We start from the raw sequence: 24,955 nt of genomic DNA, 5'->3' as shown, positions 1-24,955 counted from the left end.
GCAGACACACTGAAACCATACTCACAGAAAACTAGTCAATCTAATCACACTAGGACCACAGCCTTGTTTAACTCAATGAAACTAAGCCATGCCCGTGGGGCAACCCAAGATGGGCAGGTCATGGTGGAGAGATCTGACAGAACGTGGTCCACTGGAGAAGGGAATGGCAAACCACTTCAGTATTCTTGCCTTGAGAACCCCATGAACAGTATGAAAAGGCAAAATGATAGGATACTGAAAGAGAAACTCCCCACGTCGGTAGGTGCCCATATGCTATTGGATATCAGTGAAGAAATAACTCCAGAAAGAAGGAAGGGATGGAGCCAAAGCAAAAACAGTACCCAGCTGTCGATGTGACTGATGATAAAACCAAGGTCCGATGCTGTAAAGAGCAATATTGCATAGGAACCTGGAATGTCAGGTCCATGAATCAAGGCAAATTGGAAGTGGTCAAACAAGAGATGGCAAGAGTAAATGTTGACATTATAGGAATCAGCGAACTGAAATGGACTGGAATGGGTGAATTTAACTCCGATGACCATTATATCTACTACTGCGGGCAGGAATCCCTCAGAAGAAATGGAGTAACCATCATGGTCAACAAAAGAGTCAGAAATGCAGTACTTGGATGCAATCTCAAAAACTACAGAATGATCTCTGTTCATTTCCAAGGCAAACCGTTCAATATCACAGTAATCCAAGTCTATGTCCCAACCAGTAACACTGAAGAAGCTGAAGTTGAACGGTTCTATGAAGACCTATAAGACCTTTTAGAACTAACACCCAAAAAAGATGTCCTTTTCATTATAGGGGACTGGAATGCAAAAGTAGGAAGTCAAGAAACACCTGGAGTAACAGGGAAATTTGGCCTTGGAATACGGAATGAAGCAGGGCAAAGACTAATAGAGTTTTGCCAAGAAAATGCACCCTCTTCCAACAACACAAGAGAAGACTCTATACATGAACATCACCAGATGGTCAACACTGAAATCAGATTGATTATATTCTTTGCAGCCAAAGATGAAGAAGCTCTATACAGTCAGCAAAAACAAGACCAGGAGCTGACTGTGGCTCAGACCATGAACTCCTTATTGCCAAATTCAGACTTAAATTGAAGAAAGTAGGGAAAACCACTAGACCACTCAGGTATGACCTAAATCAAATCCCTTATGATTAAACAGTGGAAGTGAGAAATAGATTTAAGGGCCTAGATCTGATAGAGTGCCTGATGAACTATGGAATGAGGTTCGTGACATTGTACAGGAGACAGGGATCAAGATCATCCCCATGGAAAAGAAATGCAAAAAAGCAAAATGGCTGTCTGGGGAGGCCTTACAAATAGCTGTGAAAAGAAGAGAAGCAAAAAAAAAGCAAAGGAGAAAAGGAAAGATATAAACATCTGAATGCAGAGTTCCAAAGAATAGCAAGAAGAGATAAGAAAGCCTTCCTCAGCGATCAATGCAAAGAAATAGAGGAAAACAACAGAATGGGAAAGACTAGAGATCTCTTCAAGAAAATCAGAGATACCAAAGGAACATTTCATGTAAAGATGGGCTCAATAAAGGACAGAAATGGTATGGACCTAACAGAAGCAGAAGATATTAAGAAGAGATGGCAAGAATACACAGAAGAACTGTACAAAAAAGATCTTCACGACCCAGATAATCACGATGGTGTGATCACTCACCTAGAGCCAGACATCCTGGAACGTGAAGTCAAGTGGGCCTTAGAAAGCATCACTACGAACAAAGCTAGTGGAGGTGATGGAATTCCAGTTGAGCTATTCCAAATCCTGAAAGATGATGCTGTGAAAGTGCTGCACTCAATATGCCAGCAAATTTGGAAAACTCAGCAGTGGCCATAGGACTGGAAAAGGTCAGTTTTCATTCCAATCCTAAAGAAGGGCAATGCCAAAGAATGCTCAAACTACCGCACAATTGCACTCATCTCACACGCTAGTAAAGTAATGCTCAGAATTCTCCAAGCCAGGCTTCAGCAATACGTGAAGCATGAACTTCCTGATGTTCAAGCTGGTTTTAGAAAAGGCAGAGGAACCAGAGATCAAATTGCCAACATCGGCTGGATCATGGAAAAAGCAAGAGAGTTCCAGAAAAACATCTATTTCTGCTTTATTGATTATGCCAAAGCCTTTGACTGTGTGGATCACAATAAACTGTGGAAAATTCTGAAAGAGATGGGAATTCCAGACCACCTGATCTGCCTCTTGAGAAACCTGTATGCAGGTCAGGAAGCAACAGTTAGAACTGGACATGGAACAACAGACTTGTTCCAAATAGGAAAAGGAGTACGTCAAGGCTGTATATTGTCACCCTGTTTATTTAACTTATATGCAAAGTACATCATGAGAAACGCTGGACTGGAAGAAACACAAGCTGGAATCAAGAATGCCGGGAGAAATATCAATAACCTCAGATTTGCAGATGACACCACTCTTATGGCAGAAAGTGAAGAGGAACTAAAAAGCCTCTTGATGAAAGTGGAGAGTGAAAAAGTTGGCTTAAAGCTCAACATTCAGAAAACAAAGATCATGGCATCCGGTCCTGTCGCTTCATGGGAAATAGATGGGGAAACAGTGGAAACAGTGTCAGACTTTGTTTTTCGGGCTCCAAAATCACTGCAGATGGTGATTGCAGCCATGAAATTAAAAGACGCTTATTCCTTGGAAGGAAAGTTATGAGCAACCTAGATAGCATATTCAAAAGCAGAGACATTACTTTGCCAACAAATGTTCGTCTAGTCAAGGCTATGGTTTTTCCTGTGGTCATGTATGGATGTGAGGGTTGGACTGTAAAGAAGGCTGAGTGCTGAAGAATTGATGCTTTTGAACTGTGGTGTTGGAGAAGACTCTTGAGAGTCCCTTGGACTGCAAGGAGATCAGCCAGTACATTCTGAAGGAGATCAGCCCTGGGATTTCTTTGGAAGGAATGATGCTAAAGCTGAAACTCCAGTACTTTGGCCACCTCATGCGAAGAGTTGACTCATTGGAAAAGACCCTGATGCTAGGAGGGATTGGGGGCAAGAGAAGGGGACGACAGAGGATGAGATGGCTGGATGGCATCACTGACTCGATGGACGTGAGTCTGAGTGAACTCCGGGAGTTGGTGATGGACAGGGTGGCCTGGCGTGTTGCGATTCATGGGGTCGCAAAGAGTCGGACACGACTGAGCAACTGATCTGATTTGATCTGACACGTACTTTTTACCTGTCGTGGTAACCTGAACCTGCTGGTATGCCCTCAGTTTCATCACGTTTACCGGCATCTGGTGCTGTTGAGTAATGTGGCCAAGCAAACCCAGGGAGTGCTGGAGCAGCAAATGGCAGGGGGGGATACCTTTAAAATGGAAAGTTAAGTCCTGAATAATTAAATCTACCACTGGAGTATATCATTGTATTTATAGCGTAAAAATAGCCAGTTTAGGGACATTTGGGTGCTCGTTGACAGTTGTGTGCAAAGGGGAATATAATAATAAGTCATTACTAGTGGATTCTTAATTTTACTAATTTGCATATAAAGTGTATTGTTAGTGAAAATAGTATCTTTTAATTCTAAGCTAGGGCCAACAAGGTATATTTCTTTAAAACACTTAAGATTAAGAGAAACCATTTCCTGTGTCTTTCTTTAAATACTTAAGTTTAGAATTTTTTTCTTGTAACATGAACAACTTTCATTTGGTTAATTTCCAAAACTCACCGTTTTCTCCTAAATGTAATAATATTGGCAGGTACTGGGAAATAAGGCATGAGATGTTGGAATTATTTTGAACTGTGCCACAAGTTAAGTCATGCTTATCAGTAAAATGGAGATGGTATGAGCCTCTTTTTTCCTCAATTCTAGGAAGCTGAAGAATGTGAACCGACTTGCCAGATTAGTTATGTAAAGAGAAATTCTGAATCTACTTGTACATTTTTTTCCTGTCACTTTGGTGGGTGTTACGATCTCTACTTTTTAGATGGAAAAATTGGGCCACAGAATAATAAAGTCACTTGCCCAGAGATACATAGCTAGTACAAGGCAGGTCAGTGAGCCCCAGAATGTGAGCTACCCACAGTGTGAACCATCTCCCAGAAGACAGATCAGAAGGTCTGAGGGACTTTGCTAAATATATCCAGTGCTGCTAGGTCCTGGGCTTCTCTTGAATCATGGGAACAGAGAAGAATATTTTTCCCCAGTTAATGCTCTGAAATTGTATTAGCTCAAAAGCAAGTTTAGTAAAGAAATTGGGGTTTGGTGTTCTTTTCAACTCTGATTGGTCTTTGCCTTGAAGACTTTGAATATTTACTCCAATGGCTTAGATTTAATGCCTTGGGAGCTTTAGGGTAGTGTTTTGAAAATTGAGATCTAATTTACAGGTATAGGAATAAAAAAGGGTTTAGAAAGCCATTCTAGATGATTCCTGGTAGTTAAGGTCTAAAGCAGGTTCGATTTTCTGTCTAGTGAGTAAGTGAAGTGATTGGTCACTTTGTGTCTTCCTGTTGAGTCCTTTCCAAAGATAGCCGTATTCCCTGACCTCACACAGTGACTGGATGGGTAAAAACTAGCTGAATTTAATCGATTTAGGTTGACCTTTTCTTTTTTTTTTTTTAGGCTGACCTTTTTTTAGGCTGGCTGTTTTGGTTTGAATTGTAGCTTTGGTTATAGGAATGATGCTCTTTATTTTCAGCTTGAACATCTTTCTTTACAAAAACTACACTGGATACTTCCACTGAGTCTGGCCTCTGGGGTGTAGGTAAATGCCTTACAAGAAGTACTGCTACCTGAGTGAATAAAAGCTGTACGGTTTTTAAATACAAAGACTCCAACTTAAAAAAAAAACTTTATTTCGCTGTGCCAGGCAGGACTTAGCTGTGGCATGCAGACTCTTAGTTGAGGTGTGTGGGATCTAGTTCTCTGGCCAGGGATCGAACCAGGGCCCTCTGCATTGGGAGCACAGACTCTTAGCCACTGGACCAGCAGAGAAGTCTCCCCCACCCCACACCTTTTTTTTTTTTTTTTTTAAATACTTTTAACTTACCAAGACTGAGCTTTTAAAGATCTTTTGGATCACTATACAATCACATCAGGTAGAGAACGAGAAGATGTGGAAATAAAACAGAGGTGGCTTAACTGGAACAGCCTCTGTCTTGTTCTTGTGTCTGCTAGAAGGGAAATCTTTGATGTCATATCCCTGGAACCCCAAGGGTGTTTTATTAGGAGTGCAGACACGTGGCAAAAACAGCAGAACCAGGGGGATCTGTGCATCGTTAAAACTAGGATCCCATAAGTCCATTTGTCTTAACTGATAAGAATTAGCAGAATGTTAGGTGATTTTTTTTTTTTTTTTCAACAGTGTGAATTTATATGACCCTGGGAATATTTAGCATAGCTTTGTAAGAGGGTATTTTAAGACTTTGTTTTTGCTCACTCTTATCGTTAATCTGTCTAGGGTAGTAGGACCAGCCTGAGACAAAAGTCTGTTTTGGCAGACTCGGGGTGAGGCGTCAAGGTTGTGTACTTAAAACCCTATAGCAGGGGACTTCCTTGGTGGCTCAGTGGTAAAGAATCCACCTGCCATTGCGGGAGACACAGGTTCGGTCCCTGACCTGGGAGGATCCCACATGCCATGGAGCAACTAAGCTCGTGCACCCCCAACTCTTGAGCCTGTGCTCTGGAGCCCAGGAGCTGCAGCTGCTGAAGGCCACGTGCCCTAGAGCCTGTGCTCTGCAAGAAGAGAAGCCACCGGAATGAGATGCCCTCGCACTAGAACTGGAGAGCAGACCTGCTCGCCGCAACTAGAGAAAAGCCTGTGCAGCAATGAAGACCCAGTACAGCCAAAAATAAACATAAATAAATTTAAGAAACTATTAAAAAAAAAAACAGCCCTGTAGCAAAGTAACTGAAAGTATTAGGTTGGTGCAAAAGTAATTGCAGTTTTTGCAACATTGAAGTTTGCCATTTGATATTGAAATACAAGGCTTCCTAGGTGGTGCAAGTGGTAAAGAACCCACGTGCCAGTCCAGAAGATGTAAGAGACTCCGGGTTCTTTCTCCAGGTCAGAAAGTGGGCATGGCAGCCCATTCCAGTATTCTTGCCTGGAGAAGCCCATCAACAGAGGAGCCTGGCGGGCTACAGTCAGCAGGGTCACAAAGAGTTGGATACAACTGAAGTGACGTAGCACACATACACATTGGAATACATTCTAGATACATGTGGTTATGTTACACATCATTTTAATGTGCATTTGTCGCTTTTGTCTTTTTTATATGACTTATTACTTGCTGTTTGTATTTATTTTAGACAATAGAAATGATGTTAGATAAAAAGCAAATTCTAGCAATTTCCTTATTTGAGTTCAAAATGGTTCGTAAAGCAGTGGAGACAGCTTGCAACATCGGCAGTGCATTTGGCCCAGGAACTGTGATGAACGTACAGTGTGGAGGTGGTTCAAGGAGTTTTGGAAAGGAAATGAGAGCCTAAAGATGAGTGCAGTGGGCGGCTGTGGGAAATCGACAGCGGTCAGCTGAGACCATCATAAAAGCTGATCCTCTTACGGCTACACAGGAAGTTGCCAAAGAACTCACTGTTGACCATTCTATGGTCATTTGGCATTTGAAGCAAATTGGAAACGTGAAAAAGCTCGGTAAGTGGGTGTCTCATGAGCTGACTGGAAATGAAAAAAATCGTAGTTTTGAAGTGTCATCATCTCTCATCCTGTGCATCAACAATAACCATTTCTCAATTGGATTGTGACGTGTGACAAAAAGTGGATTTTATATGACAACTGGTGGCGACCAGCTTAGTGGTTAGACTGAGAAGAAGCTCCAAAACACTTTCCAAAGCCAGCCTTGCATCAGAAAAAGTTATGGTTACTGTTTGGTGGTCTGCTGCTGATCTGACCACTACAGCTTTCTGAATCCCAGCGAAAACATTATGTCTGAGAAGTATGCTCAGCAAATCAATGAGATGCACTAAAAACGGCAATGCCTGCACCTGGTCAACAGAAAAGGCCCAGTTCTTCTCCAGAACAATACCTGATCACATGTCATGCAACCGGTGCTCACAAGTTGCCTCATATGCCGTATTCACCTGACCTCTTGCCAACCAACTCCCACTTCTTCAAGTGTCTTGACAACCTTTTGCAGGGAGAACTCGTCCACAACCAGCAGGAGGCAGAAAATGCTTTCCAGGAGCTCATCAAATCCCGAAGCAGGGGTATTTATGCAACAGGAATAAACAAACTGATTTCTCATTGGTGAAAATGTGTTGATTGAAATGGTTCCTATTTTGATTAATAAAGATGTGTTTGAGCCTAGTTATACTGTGTGTGGTGTTGGAGAAGACTCTTGAGAGTCCCTTGGACTGCAAGGAGATCCAACAAGTCCATTCTGAAGGAGATCAGCCCTGGGATTTCTTTGGAAGGAATGATGCTAAAGCTGAAACTCCAGTACTTTGGCCACCTCATGCGAAGAGTTGACTCATTGGAAAAGACCCTGATGCTAGGAGGGATTGGGGGCAGGAGGAGAAGGGGACGACAGAGGATGAGATGGCTGGATGGCATCACTGACTCGATGGACGTGAGTCTGAGTGAACTCCGGGAGTTGGTGATGGACAGGGAGGCCTGGCGTGCTGTGATTCATGGGGTCGCAAAGAGTCGGACACGACTGAGCGACTGAACTGAACTGACTGATACTGCTGTAAAATTCATGGTCCAAAACCATAATTACATTTGCACTGACCCAATAACTTTTTAAAAGATCCATTCAAAATGGAGGAACACTGCTTTCAAAAGTTTTAGAAGTGTTAGTCGCTCAGTTGTGTCCTATTCTTTTTGACCCCCTGGACTGGGGCCCACCGGGCTCCTCCGTCGAATTTCCCAGGCAAGAATGCTGGAGTGTGTTGCCTTTTCCTACTCCGGGGGATCTTTTCAACCCATGGATCGAACCTGGGTCTCCCACATTGCAGGCAGATTCTTTTATCGTCTGAGCCACCAGGGAAGGCTCACTGTTCAAGTTCTTGAAATATTTGTGATACATTGCATCAGCTCCGAGCACGGATAGCTACCCAAGCAGTTTCATCTTGAACCTGACTGTTGTCTCGTTGAATAATGAGGATACATACATGTTTTTAGGCAGGAACTTCAAACAGATGATGTGGCCCAACTCTCTCTTGTAAGGATATGCACTTACTCACGGACACAGACAAAGTGACCCCTGTATTTTCTTCTCATGCATATTTAGGAAGTAGTTTTAATTGGCCTACTGAACTTACTTGGAGTCTTATGGGCCCACTGGTATTAGCAGACCTGGAGCTCTCTCAAGTCATTGGGCACTTGGGAGCACAGTTTTAAGTTAGAAGCCCTGATGGACTTGGCTGGGATCACCTCTTGCACGTAATTCGCACTCTGCAGTGGCCTTAGGATGAACTTCATTCTCACTCTAGGGATGGAGTGTGTAATACAACCAGCAAGATTTTTTTTTTTTTTTTTTTTCTTTTCAGGCTCATGTAAATTAAAAGCACCACTGAACCGGGAGATGGATGTGAGGGGAAGTCAGGGCTTGAAGGAAAATAAAATACGATGTTGCTCTGCTTTTCTAATTAAGAGAAAGCATAGAGCTCTAGGTAATAAATGTACACGTGTATTCCGGCGCTCTCTATGAAGCAGAGACTCACTAATTAACAGTCCCGCCTGGGGGACTTTCTAAAGGTTATTAGTAGAAAGTCTTCAGAGTTATTTTGTTCCTACCACGGGTTTAAGTGGGCTCTCTCTTAAACTGACTTCACACTGTGGGAAAGTAAAATTCAGGGCAGCCTAGCTGAGCACCAGGCTCTCTTGACCTCTGCTGTATCATTGGAGCCACGTGAACTAAGAAAAGGAGCTTCGGCTTCTCTGTCCCCTGCTCCACGATTTAGACGTATTCTTCTTTCTGCCAGAAACAGTACGTGTCCCTCTGCCTTCTCTCAGGCTTTTGAGTGCTTTTTTCTGTTACTTCTCCCTTCTTGGCCCTCCAAACAGTCTGATCCAGAAAAGCTCCACCAAGCGGGGGAAATGCAATTTTTTCTTGTCTCAGGTTTTATAAGACAAAACAATTGATTTCTACATATATCTTAAGGCTTCGCTAGAGACTTAAAATTTAGTTTTACACCTTCAGGGTTAAAAGGAAGTAATGGTCTTTCCTTTATCCCATAAAGTTACGATCTGTTAGAGTACTTTTCAGACTTTTTGAAGTGGTCCCATAGAAATGCTTCATTTTGTGACCTGTACGTACCGAATATACTTGTGCACTGTTGAGAAGAAGCCTCATGGAACCAGTACCCTTATCATGTGGCACTGTTTATATTATGCCGGTTGCTGCTGGCCCATCTGTGGATGGTGACATATTCCCTGAAGCCCCCATCGCCCAAGTGCCAAGACAGGTCCAAGTAGGAACGAGTGCACCTCTGAAAGAGATTTGTTTTGTTTTCACCTTTAATGATAGTATGTATGGAAGGTTTTATGTGTATTTAAATAACACACAAAGTGCATTTACCTGGATTCCTGGGTTCTCAGTAGGTTCTCTCTTAGTCTAAAAGCATCATCAGTTTGCTGTCTGTCTGCTAATTATTCAACTGAAATAGTTCAGAGGTTCTTAAGCTGTTACATTAAATGAGATGAAACAGCCTTCCTAAAATCTTACTGACAGTATCATTGTATTTTTTAAGTCTCAGTCTTAGAGTTAGAAAAAACTGAAGACCTTACTCTCTTTTGAAGTAGCACTCTTTAGTTCTTTTAATGACTGCATTTTGTCCTCAAAAGAAGTATTTTTTTTGTAGAAGCTATAGAAAATAAAGATTATTTTAAAGTAGGTCTAAATGCTAAATATTTTGGCATGTCTGTCCTTCCAGAATATTTTTGGTATCCTTATGTGTATACATAAGAACTTTGAAAACCAGCAGACTTACTGTACATTATTCTGTGACCATAAAACGCTGTTAAAGACCTTTCTTCTTTAGTATGTGTAGGTCTCTGTCGTCACCGCTGGCCAGCTGCGTAGTTCCGTCCTGTGGATTACAGTTGATGTGTTGCATTTTATGTGTGTTGTGTTGTGGTTTAATCAGTCACCTCTAGTTTTAGACAGTTAGGTTGTCTCCATTTTTAGCTATTACAAACAAGGCTGCTCTAAAGATTTTAAGACATGTCTTTAAAACTGAGCTACAGGATACTTAGAACAGACTAGAAATTGAAGGTATTTGTCCCCTTTCCCCTTTTTAACAGCATTTGTACGGCCATCTTTTCTGTTTATTTGAAAGAATTTCCGTATTTTCTCAGAGTAGTATCACCTTTGCTGTTAGAGTGTGAAATAATCTAAGATATAAACTTGACTTGCTAGATATGGATTCTAGTTCTTGCCTTAATTTTCAGACAGTGCTTGTAACGTGAAATGGCAAAGAAAAGCAAAGAGGAGGCAAAATGCTCTTGGTGGTGGGTATCTTCCCTAGTCGAGTGGCCTGCGTGCCACCTGGCACACTAAGCTGCGTATGCCGGCGGCAAGCTAGGTCAGGGGAGACTTTTCATGGAACACTGTTTTTCTGTTTGAATTGGCTTTGACTTCTTAGGTCTTCAGGTAAATGTACAGTAATTGCTGCTGCTGCTAACCCTACCGTGTGGTCTTATTCAGCCTCTTAAAATGCTTCCATGAGTTTGTTTTTGTAGAAAGATGGGATAGGTCGTCTCCTCCTGCCTGTGGGCAGTGGGCTCCATGACCTGGTAGTATAGGTAACTGCAGATGACTTGGTGGGCCGTGGTATTTCTTGGTTTAAGAGTGGGCGTTCGTGAACAGGGCTTTCTTTGCCATGTCAGTTTATATACATGTTGGTAGGGGTAATTTCTTATCAGAAAATGAATAGAACTAGCTTTTTAAAAATCATGTTTAAAGTATCTGGAAGCATATATGTGTTTATTTTTATAATGAAAACACTGCAAAAAGTTGTAGGAAACGGTAGAAAAAAATCACAAACTAGAATTCCTCCATCTAACATAATCATTGTGATCTGTTTCTTTCCAGTCTTTTTCCTAATCTGTAGATTTCACACGATGGAAGGCAGGCATTTTAAAACCAATGTTTTCGTCTAAGGGAATATAAATTTAGATGTGTCCTCCCCCAAGAAAATTCTACACAAGAGCATTAACCTCCAGAGTTCTTTCTCCTCATGCGTTGACTTCTTTCGGCACGCTGTCGTGTGGAGCTGTGAATGGATGGAGAAGGGCGCTGCTGACCGAGTTACTGGAGCTGTTGCTTGATTGTGTGGCTCGGTGGTGTCCTGTCTTGATTCTCTGTGACCCCGTGGACCGGAGCCCACCAGGCCCTTCTGGCCACGGGATTTCCCAGGCAAGAATACTGGAATGGGTTGCCATTTCCTCCTCCAGATCTTCCCGACCCAGGGATCAAACCCAGGTCTCTTGCATCAGCATATGGGTTCTTGACCGTCTGAGTCAGCAGGAAAGCCCCAGGGTATCTGAAGTTAAATCCCAGTAGAGCTCCTGAGACCCCAGCAGCCTCACTGTGACTCATGTCTCTTTCCTGTTTCAGTCTTCGAGCAGTGATAGCGGCGGCAGCAGCAGCAGCAGCATCAGCAGCCCCGACAGGGCCAGTGGGCCGGAGAGCAGCTTGCACCACCTCGCCGCCGGGCCTGGCCCCCACACCCCGCAGCCCGCGCCCGAGCCATCCGCGCTGTGCCAAGGCCCCTACTTCCACATCAACCAGACCCTGAAGGAGGCCCACTTCCACAGCCTGCAGCATCGGGGACGGCCCCCCTCGTGACGCGCCGGCAGACTCTTGCCTTCTGTGAAGGGACAGTGCTGTGCAGATTTGATATTTCAAGTTAACGATGTTTTAAAAAAAATTGCACAAAAAATGCCTGTTGGCTTTTCAGTCTATATTTGAGATAATAGGTTAACAGGCTGTTGTTTACTTGTGGTTTGCTGCACTATTGCAATTTCCAAGGGGCTTTGAAGCAGTTTTTTATAGGATTCTTTTAAGGGTGGGAATCAAGGGAACCATAGGAGGACACCTCATCTGTGTGTTGAACCCATAGTTTGTCCAGTTTAGACTGCTTTCCAGGTCTGTCAGTTAGAAATTCTACTTTATGTAAAAAGGCCTTTTAAAACTGCAGGATCTTCAATTTTTTAAATAAACTAGTAAAGAGGATCTACTTTCCATGAAAAAAAAAAAAAAAGATTTTTTTCCAGAACACAGAAAGCTGGACCAGTCTTGCACTGAAGCGAACTGCCATGCTACCTCTTAGCACGTGGACGTCCTGTTGAAAGTGCTGTCCTCTGGGACAGGACGGTCAGACCCCGGATAGACTGAGTGAGTCAGCTCCCTCCCTGTAGCCGTCCTCTCTCTGCTATATATTTGTATTTCCAGAGAGAAGGGCTTTCTGATTCATGGACCCCAGATAGCTTGTTAACTGTTATTCCTCCAGAGCTTGCGTCTCAGACATAGGAAACATTGCTCAGCTCGGACAGTTACGGAATGCGTAAGTGACTTCCGGTCTCAGGCACCACCTTGTCCCCTAGCAGCTAGTGTGAGCTCCCTGGTTAATTCCGCCTTGCCGTGTGAGAAGGCACCAGTGAAGGCTGATGCAGTATAAGCTATAGGAACTGAGGCCTGGAGTCACGACTGCTGTGAACTCTGGGGCATGGACTTCACTGGCTCTACGTGTAAAGTCATGCCCGCCCCAACAGGAACGAGGGGGCCATGTGCCACCACGGCCACCACAGAGACTGGTGTGGCTCAGAAAAAAAGGGGCAGAGTCACTTCTAGGAGAAATAACGCAAGAGTATTTATTTAGAGAGACGGAGCGTCCTCGTCACTTGGTCATGCTGGAGAGCCACCCGAGTTTGAACAGCGAGGGTGCGGCCGAGTCTTCCTCGTCAGCGACCAGCTGCCTGAACAGGGAGCCGGCCTGCCTGGGGTCGTCTGCCCGGGAGAGCGCCGGCGGGGCCGCCTGCCGCTGTGTGGAGAGGAAAGTGCCTTAGCGTCCACCCGGACCCCCGGCCACCCGCCCCCCACTCTGCTCGGGGGTCCACGCGGCGTGCACACGGCGGGTCTGAGCAGCACGGCCAGCTCCCGGAGGGCCCTGCTTAGTCCAGATGGAAGAGGACACGCGGCAGACTGAGGGGCTGTGGCGGGACAGCCGACACCGGGAGCGAGGACTGCAGGAAGGGGAGCGTGTGCCTCCTCCCTGTGGCGTGTTCCCCTCGGGGGCAGAGCTGAACGGTCAGCTACTGGAAGGAAAGTGGACAGCTGTGGGGAAAGCTAAGAGCACACGTCTGGGCTCAGGAGCGGGAGGCTTGTGCACAAACTTTCCCCCCCTCACACCTTACTCCCATCTCCCAAGTTTTAAAACCTGCTGTTGATTGAGGATTTTGGACCTGACTGGGTTTGATGGCAGGGAATGTGAAAAGGAGACATCGTGAGTACTTTTATCCAACCAGAGAGCAAACGAGGACCACATGCTGGAAGGAAGGGAGCAGCTGTGTGAGCTCTCAGACACACGTGTACACAACACACTTCAGAGACCCCCGGAGGACTCCCACAGCTATCCTAGCAGATGGCAGCTTACAAGACAATGTCTATCAACAAGAACAGGTGAAACTCGAGGAAACAGACTCCCTTACCCGCCTGAGAGAAACGAGAGACGAAACCATCGCTGAAACAGAGCATTTTTTTTTTCCCCAAATAAGTACAGTCGTAGTGCTGGGTTAGCAGTTAACTCTTCTACCCTCTTAATCTTAAACACAAGCTGTAATCTCGGTCTGTCCTGCACATTTTCTACAGCCTTGGCAGCCTGAGAGTCATTTCTACCGTGAGGCTACTTGATAGTGTCAGTGGGCATCTTTTAAAACCTCTCTTAGCTCAAGCTAGTAACATCGTGTACTTCCTTATTGCGCCGCCATTAAAAGCAGCATTAGTGCACCTTGTCACTCGGTTCTCCATCGGTTATTTGAGGCGGGGCTGAGCGGGTGGCTTGGTGGGAGGCGGGGTGGGCTCCCTGGGGAGGAACTCTCGGTCGGACACTCACCTGGGCTTTGGTTTCCATGCTTCCGCCAGCTGACTTGGCCTTTCGTGTGCTTGTCATGCTCAGCGGAAGAAGCCCAAACCTGCCAGACAGGACGAAGGTGGCTCAGTGGAGGGACCGGGGGGCTGGGGGCCAAGCAGGGGCCGCTCAGCGTCCTTACCTGATCTGGCTCGACGCCAGCGGCAGGATGTTGTGGGCTTCTTGGGAGTTGAACGTACTGCTCCTGGGGGTGAACTGGTTCTCCGGACCTGTCACCAGTCCAAAGAGAACCTGCGGGACGAGAGACGGGACGCAGTGACAGGCTGCGTGCTGCGCTGCCCAATTAAGAGAGAATCTGTCCTGTCAGTAATCGGTCACTACTTTGTCTCTAGCCATCCTGGGGTGGGGGTATGTTCTCTAGAGTATGTTAATACTGCAAATCATTACCAGCAGGTCAGACTCTCAGAGTCGAGTAGCTCTGATTCTATTCCTCTTTCTGAAGCCCTGATAAAACTTTTGATAGTCCTTACCCACAACTAAAGGGGTCATCCCATTGCCTGGGCTGTGAGGTTTGAGGTTCAATCTAAACCTCTCTCCACCTGTGACTGACTAAATTCAGCTGCGTCTTGGCCGTCCCCACCCCTCAGTTGCGTGGTGGGCAGGTCTGGGCTGTGACCTGAGCCCCTGTCCGTTCATGCAGAGCGAGCGTGTTCTCCCGTGACTTACGGAGGTCCGCTGCACGAGGCGGTTGAGGTTGCTGTGAAGGTGGGGGGTGAAAACGTCCAGGTCAAATGGGTCGATGAGGGTTTCCAGGTAGTCAGCCACTTTCTCAACTCTTAACAAAAGGGTTAAGGTGGTCATTCTCCAGCTTTTGTAGGACAGAAACCAAGCTCAGGCTGTTGTAATGCTAGAGAAGTCCTGGAACAGGGGGGTCTGTTCTGTGTAACTGCTGCCTTAGCACTACTTGTCACTGATCACTGTGCTTAAATAATCCTTAGGAGTTTGAACCTGGTGGGATGTCTTCTAAGTGAAGTACATAACTTCCCCATATTGTTTTCAGGGAGGGCACCAGAGGCTCAAATTACACCTAACAGTTGGTAGGTGGACTCAGAGAGGAACAAGACCTACTGGAATCGATCCAGCGGGTGGCCATTCTTTATCTTGCTGGTAACATGAGCCTGAGTTGTGTTGAGAATAAACATAGGGAATGGGCAGGAAGAGGCGGATTCCTGCAGCTTCCCTGAAAGGGGCCGTGCAAGTCAGGAAGAGACGCGCTGGAAGGGTGGGCACGGCTACCTGGAGTCCTGTCTGCAGCGGCCGCTTTTCATCTCTTCACCCTTGGCTGTCAGGACTACACTGAGGTAACGCAGATCATAGAGCAGCTGCAGTGCCCGATTCTGGGTCATTGGAAAGGCGCCTTCTTTCTGCAAATGAATTTCCCGTCCCCACCCATTAAGGGAGATGGCCTGTCAGGTGAGAATAAACAGCTTCGTGTTTTGTCTGCGTTTCAGCTGGTTATTTCAGAAGCTTTTTATACTCAGGAGGCCAGTTTTATCTCATGACAACAACAAAAGCAACTTACAGTAGAAACTTGGTCTTCAACAAAACTAAAAACCTAATGGCGGGGAGGAGAGTCGGTCCTTAGAAAAAGGTCTCAGGTGCTGTAGACAGTCATTTTCAAGGAAAAAACTCCTGGCCTGAAGGGGGTGGCCTTTTGAGGACGCTCAGGAGAGACTTGTCTGAACTCCTTCCCAAGTCAGGAGCTGGTCCATCTTAGAAACAGGACTGATGAAATGGGAGTAAGCCGGAGGCGGGGGGCTTATAGCAGGCGACGGGCGGGGGGCTGGGCCATGTGTGCCCCCTGACGCGGGTGGGCTCTGCTGCTCCACTCCCCCACCTCCGCTCCCCAGCGCCCCATCCACGTGCCCACACTGCGTCCTGAGCAGACGGGTTAATGATCTGCCCAGAGCCGTGCTGACCACCTGACACGGCTGGGCGCCTCTCTACTTTGAAGTTGTCGTCCCTGCCGCCTCATGGAACCTGCTTGGCCCTGGGAGTGGGTGTGATTCAACTCCTGGAGGCGGAAGCACTGCCCGTTAAATTGCCCAGGGCAAGCAGGCCTTAACACCTGGACTCCTGGATGGGAGCTGCCCAAACCCCAGAGCAACCTAGGGTCTTGACTTCTGCTCTTCGTGGGAAGAAGCCCGCAGGCCTACCTTGAGCTGCTTGGCTTCCGAGAGCCTCTCGTAGGCGGCAGCTACTCGGCCCAGGCAGCTTTTCAGCATCTCCTGCAGTGTCACCTTTGGCAAGGCGTGGCCTCCAACCCGATTGATTTCCTGGCACAAGCTAAACAGGAAGGACTGCACATACCAGGACGGCTAGAGGGACAAAGGAATGCTGAGTTGCCAACTTGCACTGATTAAACGAGACGCGCGGACAGTGGGCTCCAGCAGCCTAACGAGGCTTCCGCTGCGGGACTCTGACCCGGCCAGCCCGCCCCCTCAGAGCAGACCAGTGGACGGACCCGAGTGGCGTCTGCCCTCCTTCCCCTGGCGGCCTGGGCTCGACCCGCCACGCTGCTCTCCACTGGTGAGTCCACTGCAGGGCAAGCTGTTCTCTAACCAGCACAGAGTCTGTGCTACAACAGGAAAGCAGCGTGAATGGCTTCTCAGACCGCCCACGTGCTTGGCCGTCCGCCCACTTTGCCCCACAGGAGAACGGCGCACATACTATCCGCTCTTCCTCAGGAGCCGCATTTGGTTGATCTTTCCTCAAGTCTCTCCTGTCCATAAAGCAGGCTTTCCCCTCATGGTGGCCCCTGCTCACCTGTACAGGGAGTCGGATTTTGGACGTGATGCTGCTGCCAGACTCCGCTTCCTCCTGGATTTCCAGTTCATCCCAGCTGGTGGCTGTGGCCAGGATGGAGCCAGCATCGTCTACGAGTAATGACTGGGCGAATCCATGAGCCAGAACCTGGTGATGAAACCCAGATATCCACACAGACCACTCAGAGCCTCTGCAGAGTTTTCGTCAAACTACTTGAGTGATGGTGTGGCCAGCTCCCGCCGCACAGGTTGCCTGTGGATGGCGAGTGGCCGAGATCACTTCCTTCTGACCAGCTGCTGATATCAGCGGTGGGGTCTGGCTGCCAACTACGCTACACAGGGGCCCCTCTGAAGACCCCAGTGGGGGCGACAGGCCTTATATTTATGTTGAAGATCAGAAAACAGAGACCCTCGTCCAGGAAGAAAAGTCTTTCATTCTCATCAGATCAAAGGAAAGAAAAAACACAATCCAGCGTTTCAGTCTCTAAAATCTAGGCTAAAATAAATAGGCAGTTTTTACGCTTGAGCTCTCTGGCAGAGATAAAGCAAGTGTGAAACAAGAACGGTTATTCCCTTACTATTAAAAGGCCTCGCTGAGTTTGGCCAGCCTGGACTATGACAGAGGGGCAAGGTGGGGAAGGAAGCCTGGCAGGCACGGAAGGAGCGCGCTGATGGGTCACTCACCCTCACAACCGCCGAGCCCCAGACCCGGTAGCCCGTCACGCTCCGCTGCAGGAGGAGCTCCTTCACGTCCTGCCACCTGGCCTGTGTGGGGAGGACCTCCTGTGCCTTCCCCTTCCCCTGTTTCTTCAGAGCCCGGGAGTCCTGGGCGGGCTTCTCGGGGCTCCCCGATCTTCCCAGGATGCACTGCTTCAGGTGGGGACACAGCTCCCCCAGGGACTGGCAGAGTCGGGCCATGAAGAGGGCGGAGTGCAGCTTGGCCCCGTCAAGGACGTCCTGCTGCCCTTGAATAGCCTGTTCGATGCTCTGCAGCTCCGCCTGGATGCAGTCCGTGATGTCCCGGATGCAGGCCGTGGAGTGCGTCCGCAGTGTCTCCTGCACCGTCTCCGCATCTGCAAATCTGTCGAAGGCGCAGCTCTCGGCTGCCGCAGGGGAGGTGTCCTGGCGGGGCAACGGGTCACCAGAGGGGAGGTAGGCCAGGAGGTCCTCCAGTTTCACCTTCAGTTTTGAATCCAGGGCAGAGCAGAAGCTCTGCACGCAAGGGCTAATGGCCTGTGCCTTCATGGAGAGCCCACTGCCCTGAAATGGAGCCCGGCTGGACACGCTGACCCAGGCGGCGTCAGAGGGCAGGTCGCTGGGGCTCTCGGACCAGAGGAAGACAGCCATGTTGTGCTCGAAGTGGAGGTGCTTGCTTGAAGCCGAGCTGCTGCTTTCAAGTTCCTGCAAGGCTGAGATGAGGAGCTCTTTGGAACTACTGGAGATGGAGTCGAAGCCTTCTTTGGTCAGAGTCTGAAAGAGAAGGGGAGAAGAGTTCAAATCCCACGTGCTTCCAGGAAATCTCAACCTAGAGCACCGAGTGGCAGACTACCCCAGCATCCAGTGTTCTCCCCGACGCTCAGAGAGATGGCCCAGTGGCGGCGGCAGAGGGGAGCGTCGTCACTGATGGGGGCGGACGCATCCCCAACCGCCCGACGGGGGCCTGCTCTCTTACGCAGCAGCAGACTCTGTTCATTTTTACAGCTCATTATTCAGAAGAGTCACCCCGGGAATAAGTCAGCAGGGAAAGAACATACTTATAGGAAGTGGTGGAAATCTATCCAGACAGTCAAAAGGTGGCACCGGGCAGGACTGGCTAGCGGGCAGCTGGCCTGTGGACTTCGCACCTCACCTGCAGCCGGTCAAGGAACAGCTGCTGCATCAGGTCCTCCCAGAACAAGAGCGGCTTGTCCAGGAGCCGCCGGCAGACCACATCCCAGCTGTGATGGATCGACTCGTTGGCGAGTAACCCCCACACGGCGTCTCGGATCCCCGCCAGCCCCTTCGTGCTCGTCACGTACATCAGCAGGCTGCTGATCCCGTTTCTGATGTCTTCATTACACCTGCAACAGAAGCATTTCTCTGGGGCTTCGTAGTCACCTCACCTTTATTAAGAAAAGCTGGACTCTACTTGAAAACCTCTTAACCGAGTCCTAGTATATAAATATAAATGTCTATATGTCTCAGCATGTTTATTAAAAAAAAAAAAAATATATATATATATATTAAAAAAAACAGCATTTCTGGCTGGATGGGAGGTGGCACCTACAGCCCCTTCACCAGGCCGACCTTACTCCCTGGACAGGCCTGTCTCCAAGGAAGTCTAGAGCCCCAGAGCATGACTTCAAAGAGTTTGACATTAACATATACACAGTGCTGTACAGGAAGCAGGTAAGCAAGAAGAACCTAGTATTGCACAGGCAACTGTACGCAGCACAGTGGAACCTATAATGAAAAATAATCTGAAACTTACTTTCAGAATTTTCTGAAATCAGAATTGGCATAACTGAATCATGTTACTGCACACTTGAAACTAACACCACACTGTAGACTAGACTTCAATTAAAAAACGCAACTGCAGTGGCAGCCCACTCCAGCACTCTCGCCTGGAGACTCCCAGGACGGGAGCCTGGTGGGCTGCCGTCTGCAGGGTCGCACAGAGTCGGACACGACTGAAGCGACTTAGCAGCAGCAGCACTAAATAAAAGCACGGGAGTGGCAGGGCTCGAGAGGATTTAAAACCCTCTACAGAGTGTGTTGGAACACACACCCCTTCTTGGTTCTCCCGGAGGCGGCTAGCGGCCGTGAGGGCGCTGAGAGGTGGCTGAGCGCGGGGCTGGCCCGACCCCAAGGCCCGCCCAGAAGGCCCAGCCCCTCCCGCTCCCTGTGGCCACATGAGGCGGGGGTGCTGGCGGTTCCCGCTGCCCCGGGAGCTGCTCACACGTGGATCCACTTCTGCAGCGTGTCTTTCAGGTACTCCTGGCTGATGGGATGTGCCAGCGTCCGGAGAGCCGGCTGGAACTCGACGACGGACGCGGGCAGGTGTTTGAACCAGCTGCACAGCTTCATCTCGTCCTGCAGAACCCAGACACCTTTTCCTGGGGAGAGGAGGACCAAGGCGGGGTCACCGGGAAGTTAACACAGGACCCGGGAGGGGTTTCCAAAAGTCACCCAGTCTTTCTCTAGGGGCAGCCAGGCTGGACCCCAGAAACAGGGGGAGAAAGAAAAGTAGAGTATGTCCAGGGGCACCCTCATCTGGGAGGGAGTGTGGCACAGAAGGGGAAGGAGAGAGGAGGAAAAAGGGCTGTGTCATCCTTGCATTTTAAAAGCAGTCGCTAAAAAAAAAAAATAAAAGCAGTTGCTGAGCTGAAAGACAAAGCAGGATAGATGAGGCCAACTGACACACGTCTGTCCGCCACCACATCCTGCCCCTTCCCTTCTTCCTTTTTCTCATCTCTGATTCTGGACTCTCCTGAGGCTCGGTCCCCTGCACCAGCTCCTACCTATGACATCATCCACTTCCAAGGCCTCATGACAGCCATGCAAATGCATGGCGGGTGTGTCTCCAGCCGGACTGCTCACTGCTCTGTTCTGGACCCACAGTCGCCCGTCCTCTCTAGTCCCACTCCAAGGTCGCAGCTGTTTCCAAGGCAAGGTTTTCAAAAGTAAAGTTGTCATCGGCCCTTTTAAGCCAACTCCTTTTCGAACACTCCTACTCTGTCTGTGGGAATGTAAATGAATGTGGCCACCACAGAGAACAGTATGGAGGTTCCTTAAAAAACTAAAAATAGATCCAGCAATTGCACTCCTGGGTACACCTCTGGAGAAAACCATAATCTGAAATGATACATGGACCCCAGTGTTCACTGCATGACTATTTACAGCAATCAAGACATGGAAGCAACCTAAATGTCCACTGACAGAGGAATGGATAAACTGCAGTCTGTACATGCAACGGAATATTACTCGGCCATAAAAAACGAACTAACGCCATTTGCAGCAACATGGACGGACCTAGAGATGGTCACACAGAGTGAAGCATGTCAGAAAGAGAGCAGCGAACACTGGGTGGTATCAGAGTGAACCTTAAACAGACAATCAAATGGACTTAGAGAACAAACCTGTGGTTACCCAGGGGGAAGAGGGGGGAAATGAGGAGTCTGGGGTGAGCAGATATAAACTACTGTATGTAAAACAGATAAACAAGGTCCTACTAGTAGCACAGGGAACTATGTTCACTATCTCATGATAAACTATGACAACTTGAACAAGAACGTATGAGTCGCTGTGCCATACCCCAGAAACACGCCGCTGCACGTCAACTATACTTCAACAAGAAAACAAGTCTCCTTTTCTGGTAAACTTGGACACCTCCCTTCCACACCCTCCACAGCCAATCCCTCAACACCCATCTCCTAAACACACATCCGTGTTGTCCAGTGAGCCCCGTCTCTACTGCCCCCATCACTCGCCACCTGGTTCGTGGTGACAGCCTCTTAAGTGAGCTCTCAGCATCCGCTCCACCCCACGGGGAACCACTGCCACGTAAAAGCCACGTACGTCTAATCCCACCTGGGACAGATGCCACCCAGTAAAAGCGCAGGGTGCAGGAGGCCTGAGTCTGGAAGGTCCTAGGAGGCTGTCTGCTGTTCTGCCCACATGTGCTGAGTTCACTGGTCACGAGGGAGAAACCAGCCACGCACCTCCTCACGCTCCTCCCCACCTCAACTGCCCCTGCTTCCTTTCACTTCCTCACGTTCGAACATCCTCCTGGCCTCAGGACCTTTGCACCTGCTCTTCCTTTTTGCCTGGAACTCTCTTCTTTGCCTCTTACTCAACCTTCAGGTTTCAGTGTAAATATCCCGTCCTGGCTTCCCTGGTGGTCCAGTGGTTAAGAACCTGCCTTGTGATGCAGGGGACGTGGGTACAATCCCTGGCTGGGGAACTGAGATCCCACACGCTGCAGGGCAACTAAATATCTTGTCCGACTGTGGTCCCTCCATTCACGGCTACCAAGTCAAGCTGCACTCGGCCTGGAGAGTGATGACCAGGATTGCTATTAAGCAGATACTGTGGATTCGTGAGTTCAACATCTGCCTCTACCTCTAGACTGTGACCTCCTCGAAAGTGGGTCTGTATCTGTCCAATCCACTGCTGTATCCCCAGGGCCCAGCATAGCAGCTGGCAGGTGCCCGGTAAACGAATGAACCAGGAAACAGAAGAGGCTGGCTAAGAGCTCACCGCTAGGGTGCTGGCTGGTGATGCTGTCCAGCGTGGAGAAGAGCAGGCCACACGGCAGCAAGGGGTCTGGCAGCAGCCCCTCTGGTAGAGTGTAGAAGAGAGCATGTGCTTGGTTCAGAGTGGTGGCCAGCAGCTCCACCAGTGAGCAAATCTGAGCCTTGATCCCAGCACCTGCGAGAAGAAACCACCCTCTTTTAGCAGTGTCCTTTGGTAAAGTTAGAAACACAGAATGCTCTGGACTCCCTCAGCTCCTCCTGCTCCATCCCCATATCACATCTGGGAGAGAAGCCACGCCCACCGTGGTGAGGCTGGTTGAGAAGTTTCTGGATTGCTGCCTTTCTGGCCAGCAGGAAGTCTGTTAGGGCTTGGCGTGGAGAACTCTCTTCCAAGAGCATGATAGAGCACAGGGCCTCGGCCACAGCCTGGTCAGACACAGCTTGGCATTTGAGCAGCATCTTGCTCTCATGCAGGATGGTTGACCTAAAGAGATGATGGCAAAGGTCACAGGGAGCTTCTGACATCTTCGGAGAAGACCACCCAGTACACGAGGAGAGAGAAGACACGCTCCATAAAATCAGAGCGGTGCAGCTCGGCCATCACCAGAGAAGGTCCTGCTGGCGGACCACTTACCGGAAGTGGCTGGCAGCTGCCACCTGCCGGATGAGTATGGGGAACCGGGAGAGGACAGGGCTGTGTCGGGAACTGGAAGACTCCAGCTGCAGCAGCTTGTGGAGGTAGCAGCAGAGCAGGTAGAGCTGGGTGGCGTGGAGATACCGCGAGGCCTCCATGGAGCTCCAGATCTTCTCAGGGATTTCCAGGAGAAGCTTGATCTGGGCAGCCATGCTGTAGAACTTCTCCTGGGATGGCTGCTGGGGCTGCGGGCAAAGGCACAGAGCTGAGTCAGGACAAACAAGGGCCAGGTCAGCGTGGGGCCAGCTGGGGGAGATGCACGGGGGATCCGGGGGTACGGAACTTTCATGAACTTGGATTCGGTGCTGCTCGGCAAGGCATCGAGGTTGGTGTAGCAGAATTACTGGAGTTAAGTTTTTCCTACCAGGTCTACTTTTGCCCTGTCCCATGGAGGGGCAAACCAAATCTGGTCACTGCACTGGCAGGGTATCAGGGACCCCCGGGGTGTCTCAGCCCAGAGCCCACGCATCACCCCTCCAGGGAGCTTTTGGCCTTGCTGAGTTTGATGTTCGTCCTTCCTACACTTTGTCCTGCTGCTTTGACTGCCTTGTGGGCTTCACTGCTGGCTGTTCTTCACCAACCTTCCCCTGAATTTGGGTCCAGCCTCACGCCTCTACTCATCTCAGTCTGTCCTCTCCCTTCACCATTCTCCTCCCTGAAACGTCCCCTCCACAGCACACCACACAGCCCTCACCACTCCCCATCGAGCCTTTGCTGCTGCGGCTAGACACTCCCTGGGACTTTCACTCATTTTCTGATCAGTATATTTAACACGAGGTTCATCTTCCCACCAAAACTTATAGCCACCTGACCTCCCTCAACACGTCTGCGTAGACCACCACGTCCCAGGACACTCATGTCGTTCTGATGGTTCTGCCGACATATCTACACCTCGGCTTCCGCAGTCACGTCCCTGGCTCCACTGCAGGTGATCGTCGTCTCACCTTTGCGTGGATCCGGAAGCCTAGCACTCGCACCGTGTGCCTTCTCTATCCCCTCCAGGCTACCCTTTCCCTTTCCTGTCACATGACATTCTTCAAAGGTCATTTAGATCTTAAGTGTGCCCAGTTCTAAGTGCCTAGTGTCTCAGCCTGGTGGTCAAGGGTTGCCTGTCCTTCCAGTGCTTTCTTCCAGGGACCTCTGAATCCACGGATTCTCATGGCGGTGGCGGGGGAGGGGGGGGGCTACTCTGGAGTTGTGTGCAGACCTCTCATTGTGGTGGCTTCTCTTGTTGCGGAGCCCCAGCTCTAGGGTGTGTGGGCTCAACAGCACAGGCTCAACAGTTATGCTGCAGGGGGCTTAGCCGCTCTGAGGCACGTGGGATATTCTTGGATAAGGGAGCGAAACTTTGTCTCCTGCACTGGCAGGCAGATTCCTTATCACCTTAGTTCCTTAAAATGAACCTGTTCCTCTATTAAAAGATGAGAGCCTGGGGACTGGTTACTACCTGCAAAGGGTAGCAGGCTTCTTTGCAGCCTGGAAGTTGTTCCTGGGAGTGGAGTGGGGGCGGGGGGCGGGAGGAAGGAACGAGCTGGGAGGGGAGGTGGTCGACACAGGGGAGAACTCTGTTCCCGAAACGATGTCGGCAAACAGGGAACAGGGCTGAACACCTAGCGTTTCCATGAGATGTGGGAAAGGAAGCCCGGCGACCCCAGGACTGAGGTGAGGGAGGCGAGGCCCGGAGCCCGGGAGGGGTCCTGAGGAGCCGCGGGGAACCGGCCAGCAGCGCGGGGAGGGCGGCAGGAGTGCCCCACGCCGGCCGCGGGGGCAGGGGGCGGCGGGGGCGCCTCCTGAGGCGGGTGGGCCCCGGCCGGGGCGCGGGCGCGGGGCTGACCTGCGGGTCCCGCGGCGGCCGGGGCGCGGCCGAGCCGGCCTGGCGGAGGCGGGCGCAGTACTGGTCGGTGGCCCTCACGGCGTCCACCAGCCCCGCGGCGCAGCGGCGCATCTGGCCGATGGTGTCGGCCGCCTCGATCAGATCGCGGTACCGCTCGCCCACCATCTGCCGCAGCTCCTCCTTCTTGTGCTCGATCTCGGCGCGCACCTGGCGCTCCAGCCCGCGGATCTCCTCCGCGCCGTGGGTCTCGAAGAGCGCCGCGGGGTCGCGGAGGTCCAGCCTCTTCAGAGCCGAGGAGGCGGCCGCGGCCGCCATGATGGACGCGTCAGC

At 49.4% G+C, this 24,955-nt stretch overlaps 2 protein-coding genes and 1 long non-coding RNA gene across 5 annotated transcripts in view; 2 read left to right on the top strand and 1 right to left on the bottom strand.

Annotated features, from left to right (window-relative positions):
- Positions 1 to 13,964, top strand: part of VCF1 (VCP nuclear cofactor family member 1) — a 20,840-nt gene extending 6,876 nt beyond the window's left edge. The window contains exons 2-3 of one of the 3 annotated variants that reach the window (XM_086355953.1): positions 11,041 to 11,364; positions 11,566 to 13,964. In XM_086355953.1, the coding sequence (XP_086212079.1) occupies positions 11,125 to 11,364; positions 11,566 to 11,796 (471 nt within the window). In that variant the 5' untranslated portion in view covers positions 11,041 to 11,124 and the 3' untranslated portion in view covers positions 11,797 to 13,964. Of the gene's footprint in view, positions 1 to 11,040; positions 11,369 to 11,565 lie in introns of those variants that run through there. The other 2 variants (XM_086355952.1, XM_086355954.1) reach the window with 2 other exon arrangements.
- On the bottom strand, positions 12,799 to 24,955 carry COG1 (component of oligomeric golgi complex 1). Its single transcript, XM_086355945.1, has 14 exons — positions 24,626 to 24,955; positions 22,732 to 22,976; positions 22,400 to 22,581; positions 22,102 to 22,272; positions 19,802 to 19,958; positions 18,713 to 18,923; positions 17,548 to 18,333; positions 16,865 to 17,011; positions 16,255 to 16,416; positions 15,335 to 15,462; positions 14,765 to 14,873; positions 14,220 to 14,329; positions 14,063 to 14,141; positions 12,799 to 12,991 (listed from the first exon to the last, which is right to left on the bottom strand). Exons 1-14 carry the CDS (start codon positions 24,938 to 24,940, stop codon positions 12,848 to 12,850), a joined length of 2,946 nt encoding a protein of 981 aa, XP_086212071.1. The 5' UTR covers positions 24,941 to 24,955; the 3' UTR covers positions 12,799 to 12,847.
- LOC147350983 (uncharacterized) overlaps positions 24,307 to 24,955 on the top strand; it is a 75,940-nt gene continuing 75,291 nt past the window's right edge. The window contains exon 1 of the long non-coding RNA XR_015147127.1: positions 24,307 to 24,453. This is a non-coding gene — a long non-coding RNA (uncharacterized LOC147350983). The remainder of the gene's footprint in view (positions 24,454 to 24,955) is intronic.

The sequence above is a fragment of the Bos grunniens genome, chromosome 19 (genome assembly GCF_055505025.1).
Source record: "Bos grunniens cultivar Pamir isolate PY7600 chromosome 19, Bosgru_T2T1.0, whole genome shotgun sequence".
NCBI lineage: Eukaryota > Metazoa > Chordata > Mammalia > Artiodactyla > Bovidae > Bos > Bos grunniens.
The sequence above is the reverse complement of the archived record's forward strand: the minus strand, read 5'-3'. Positions and strand labels throughout refer to the sequence as shown.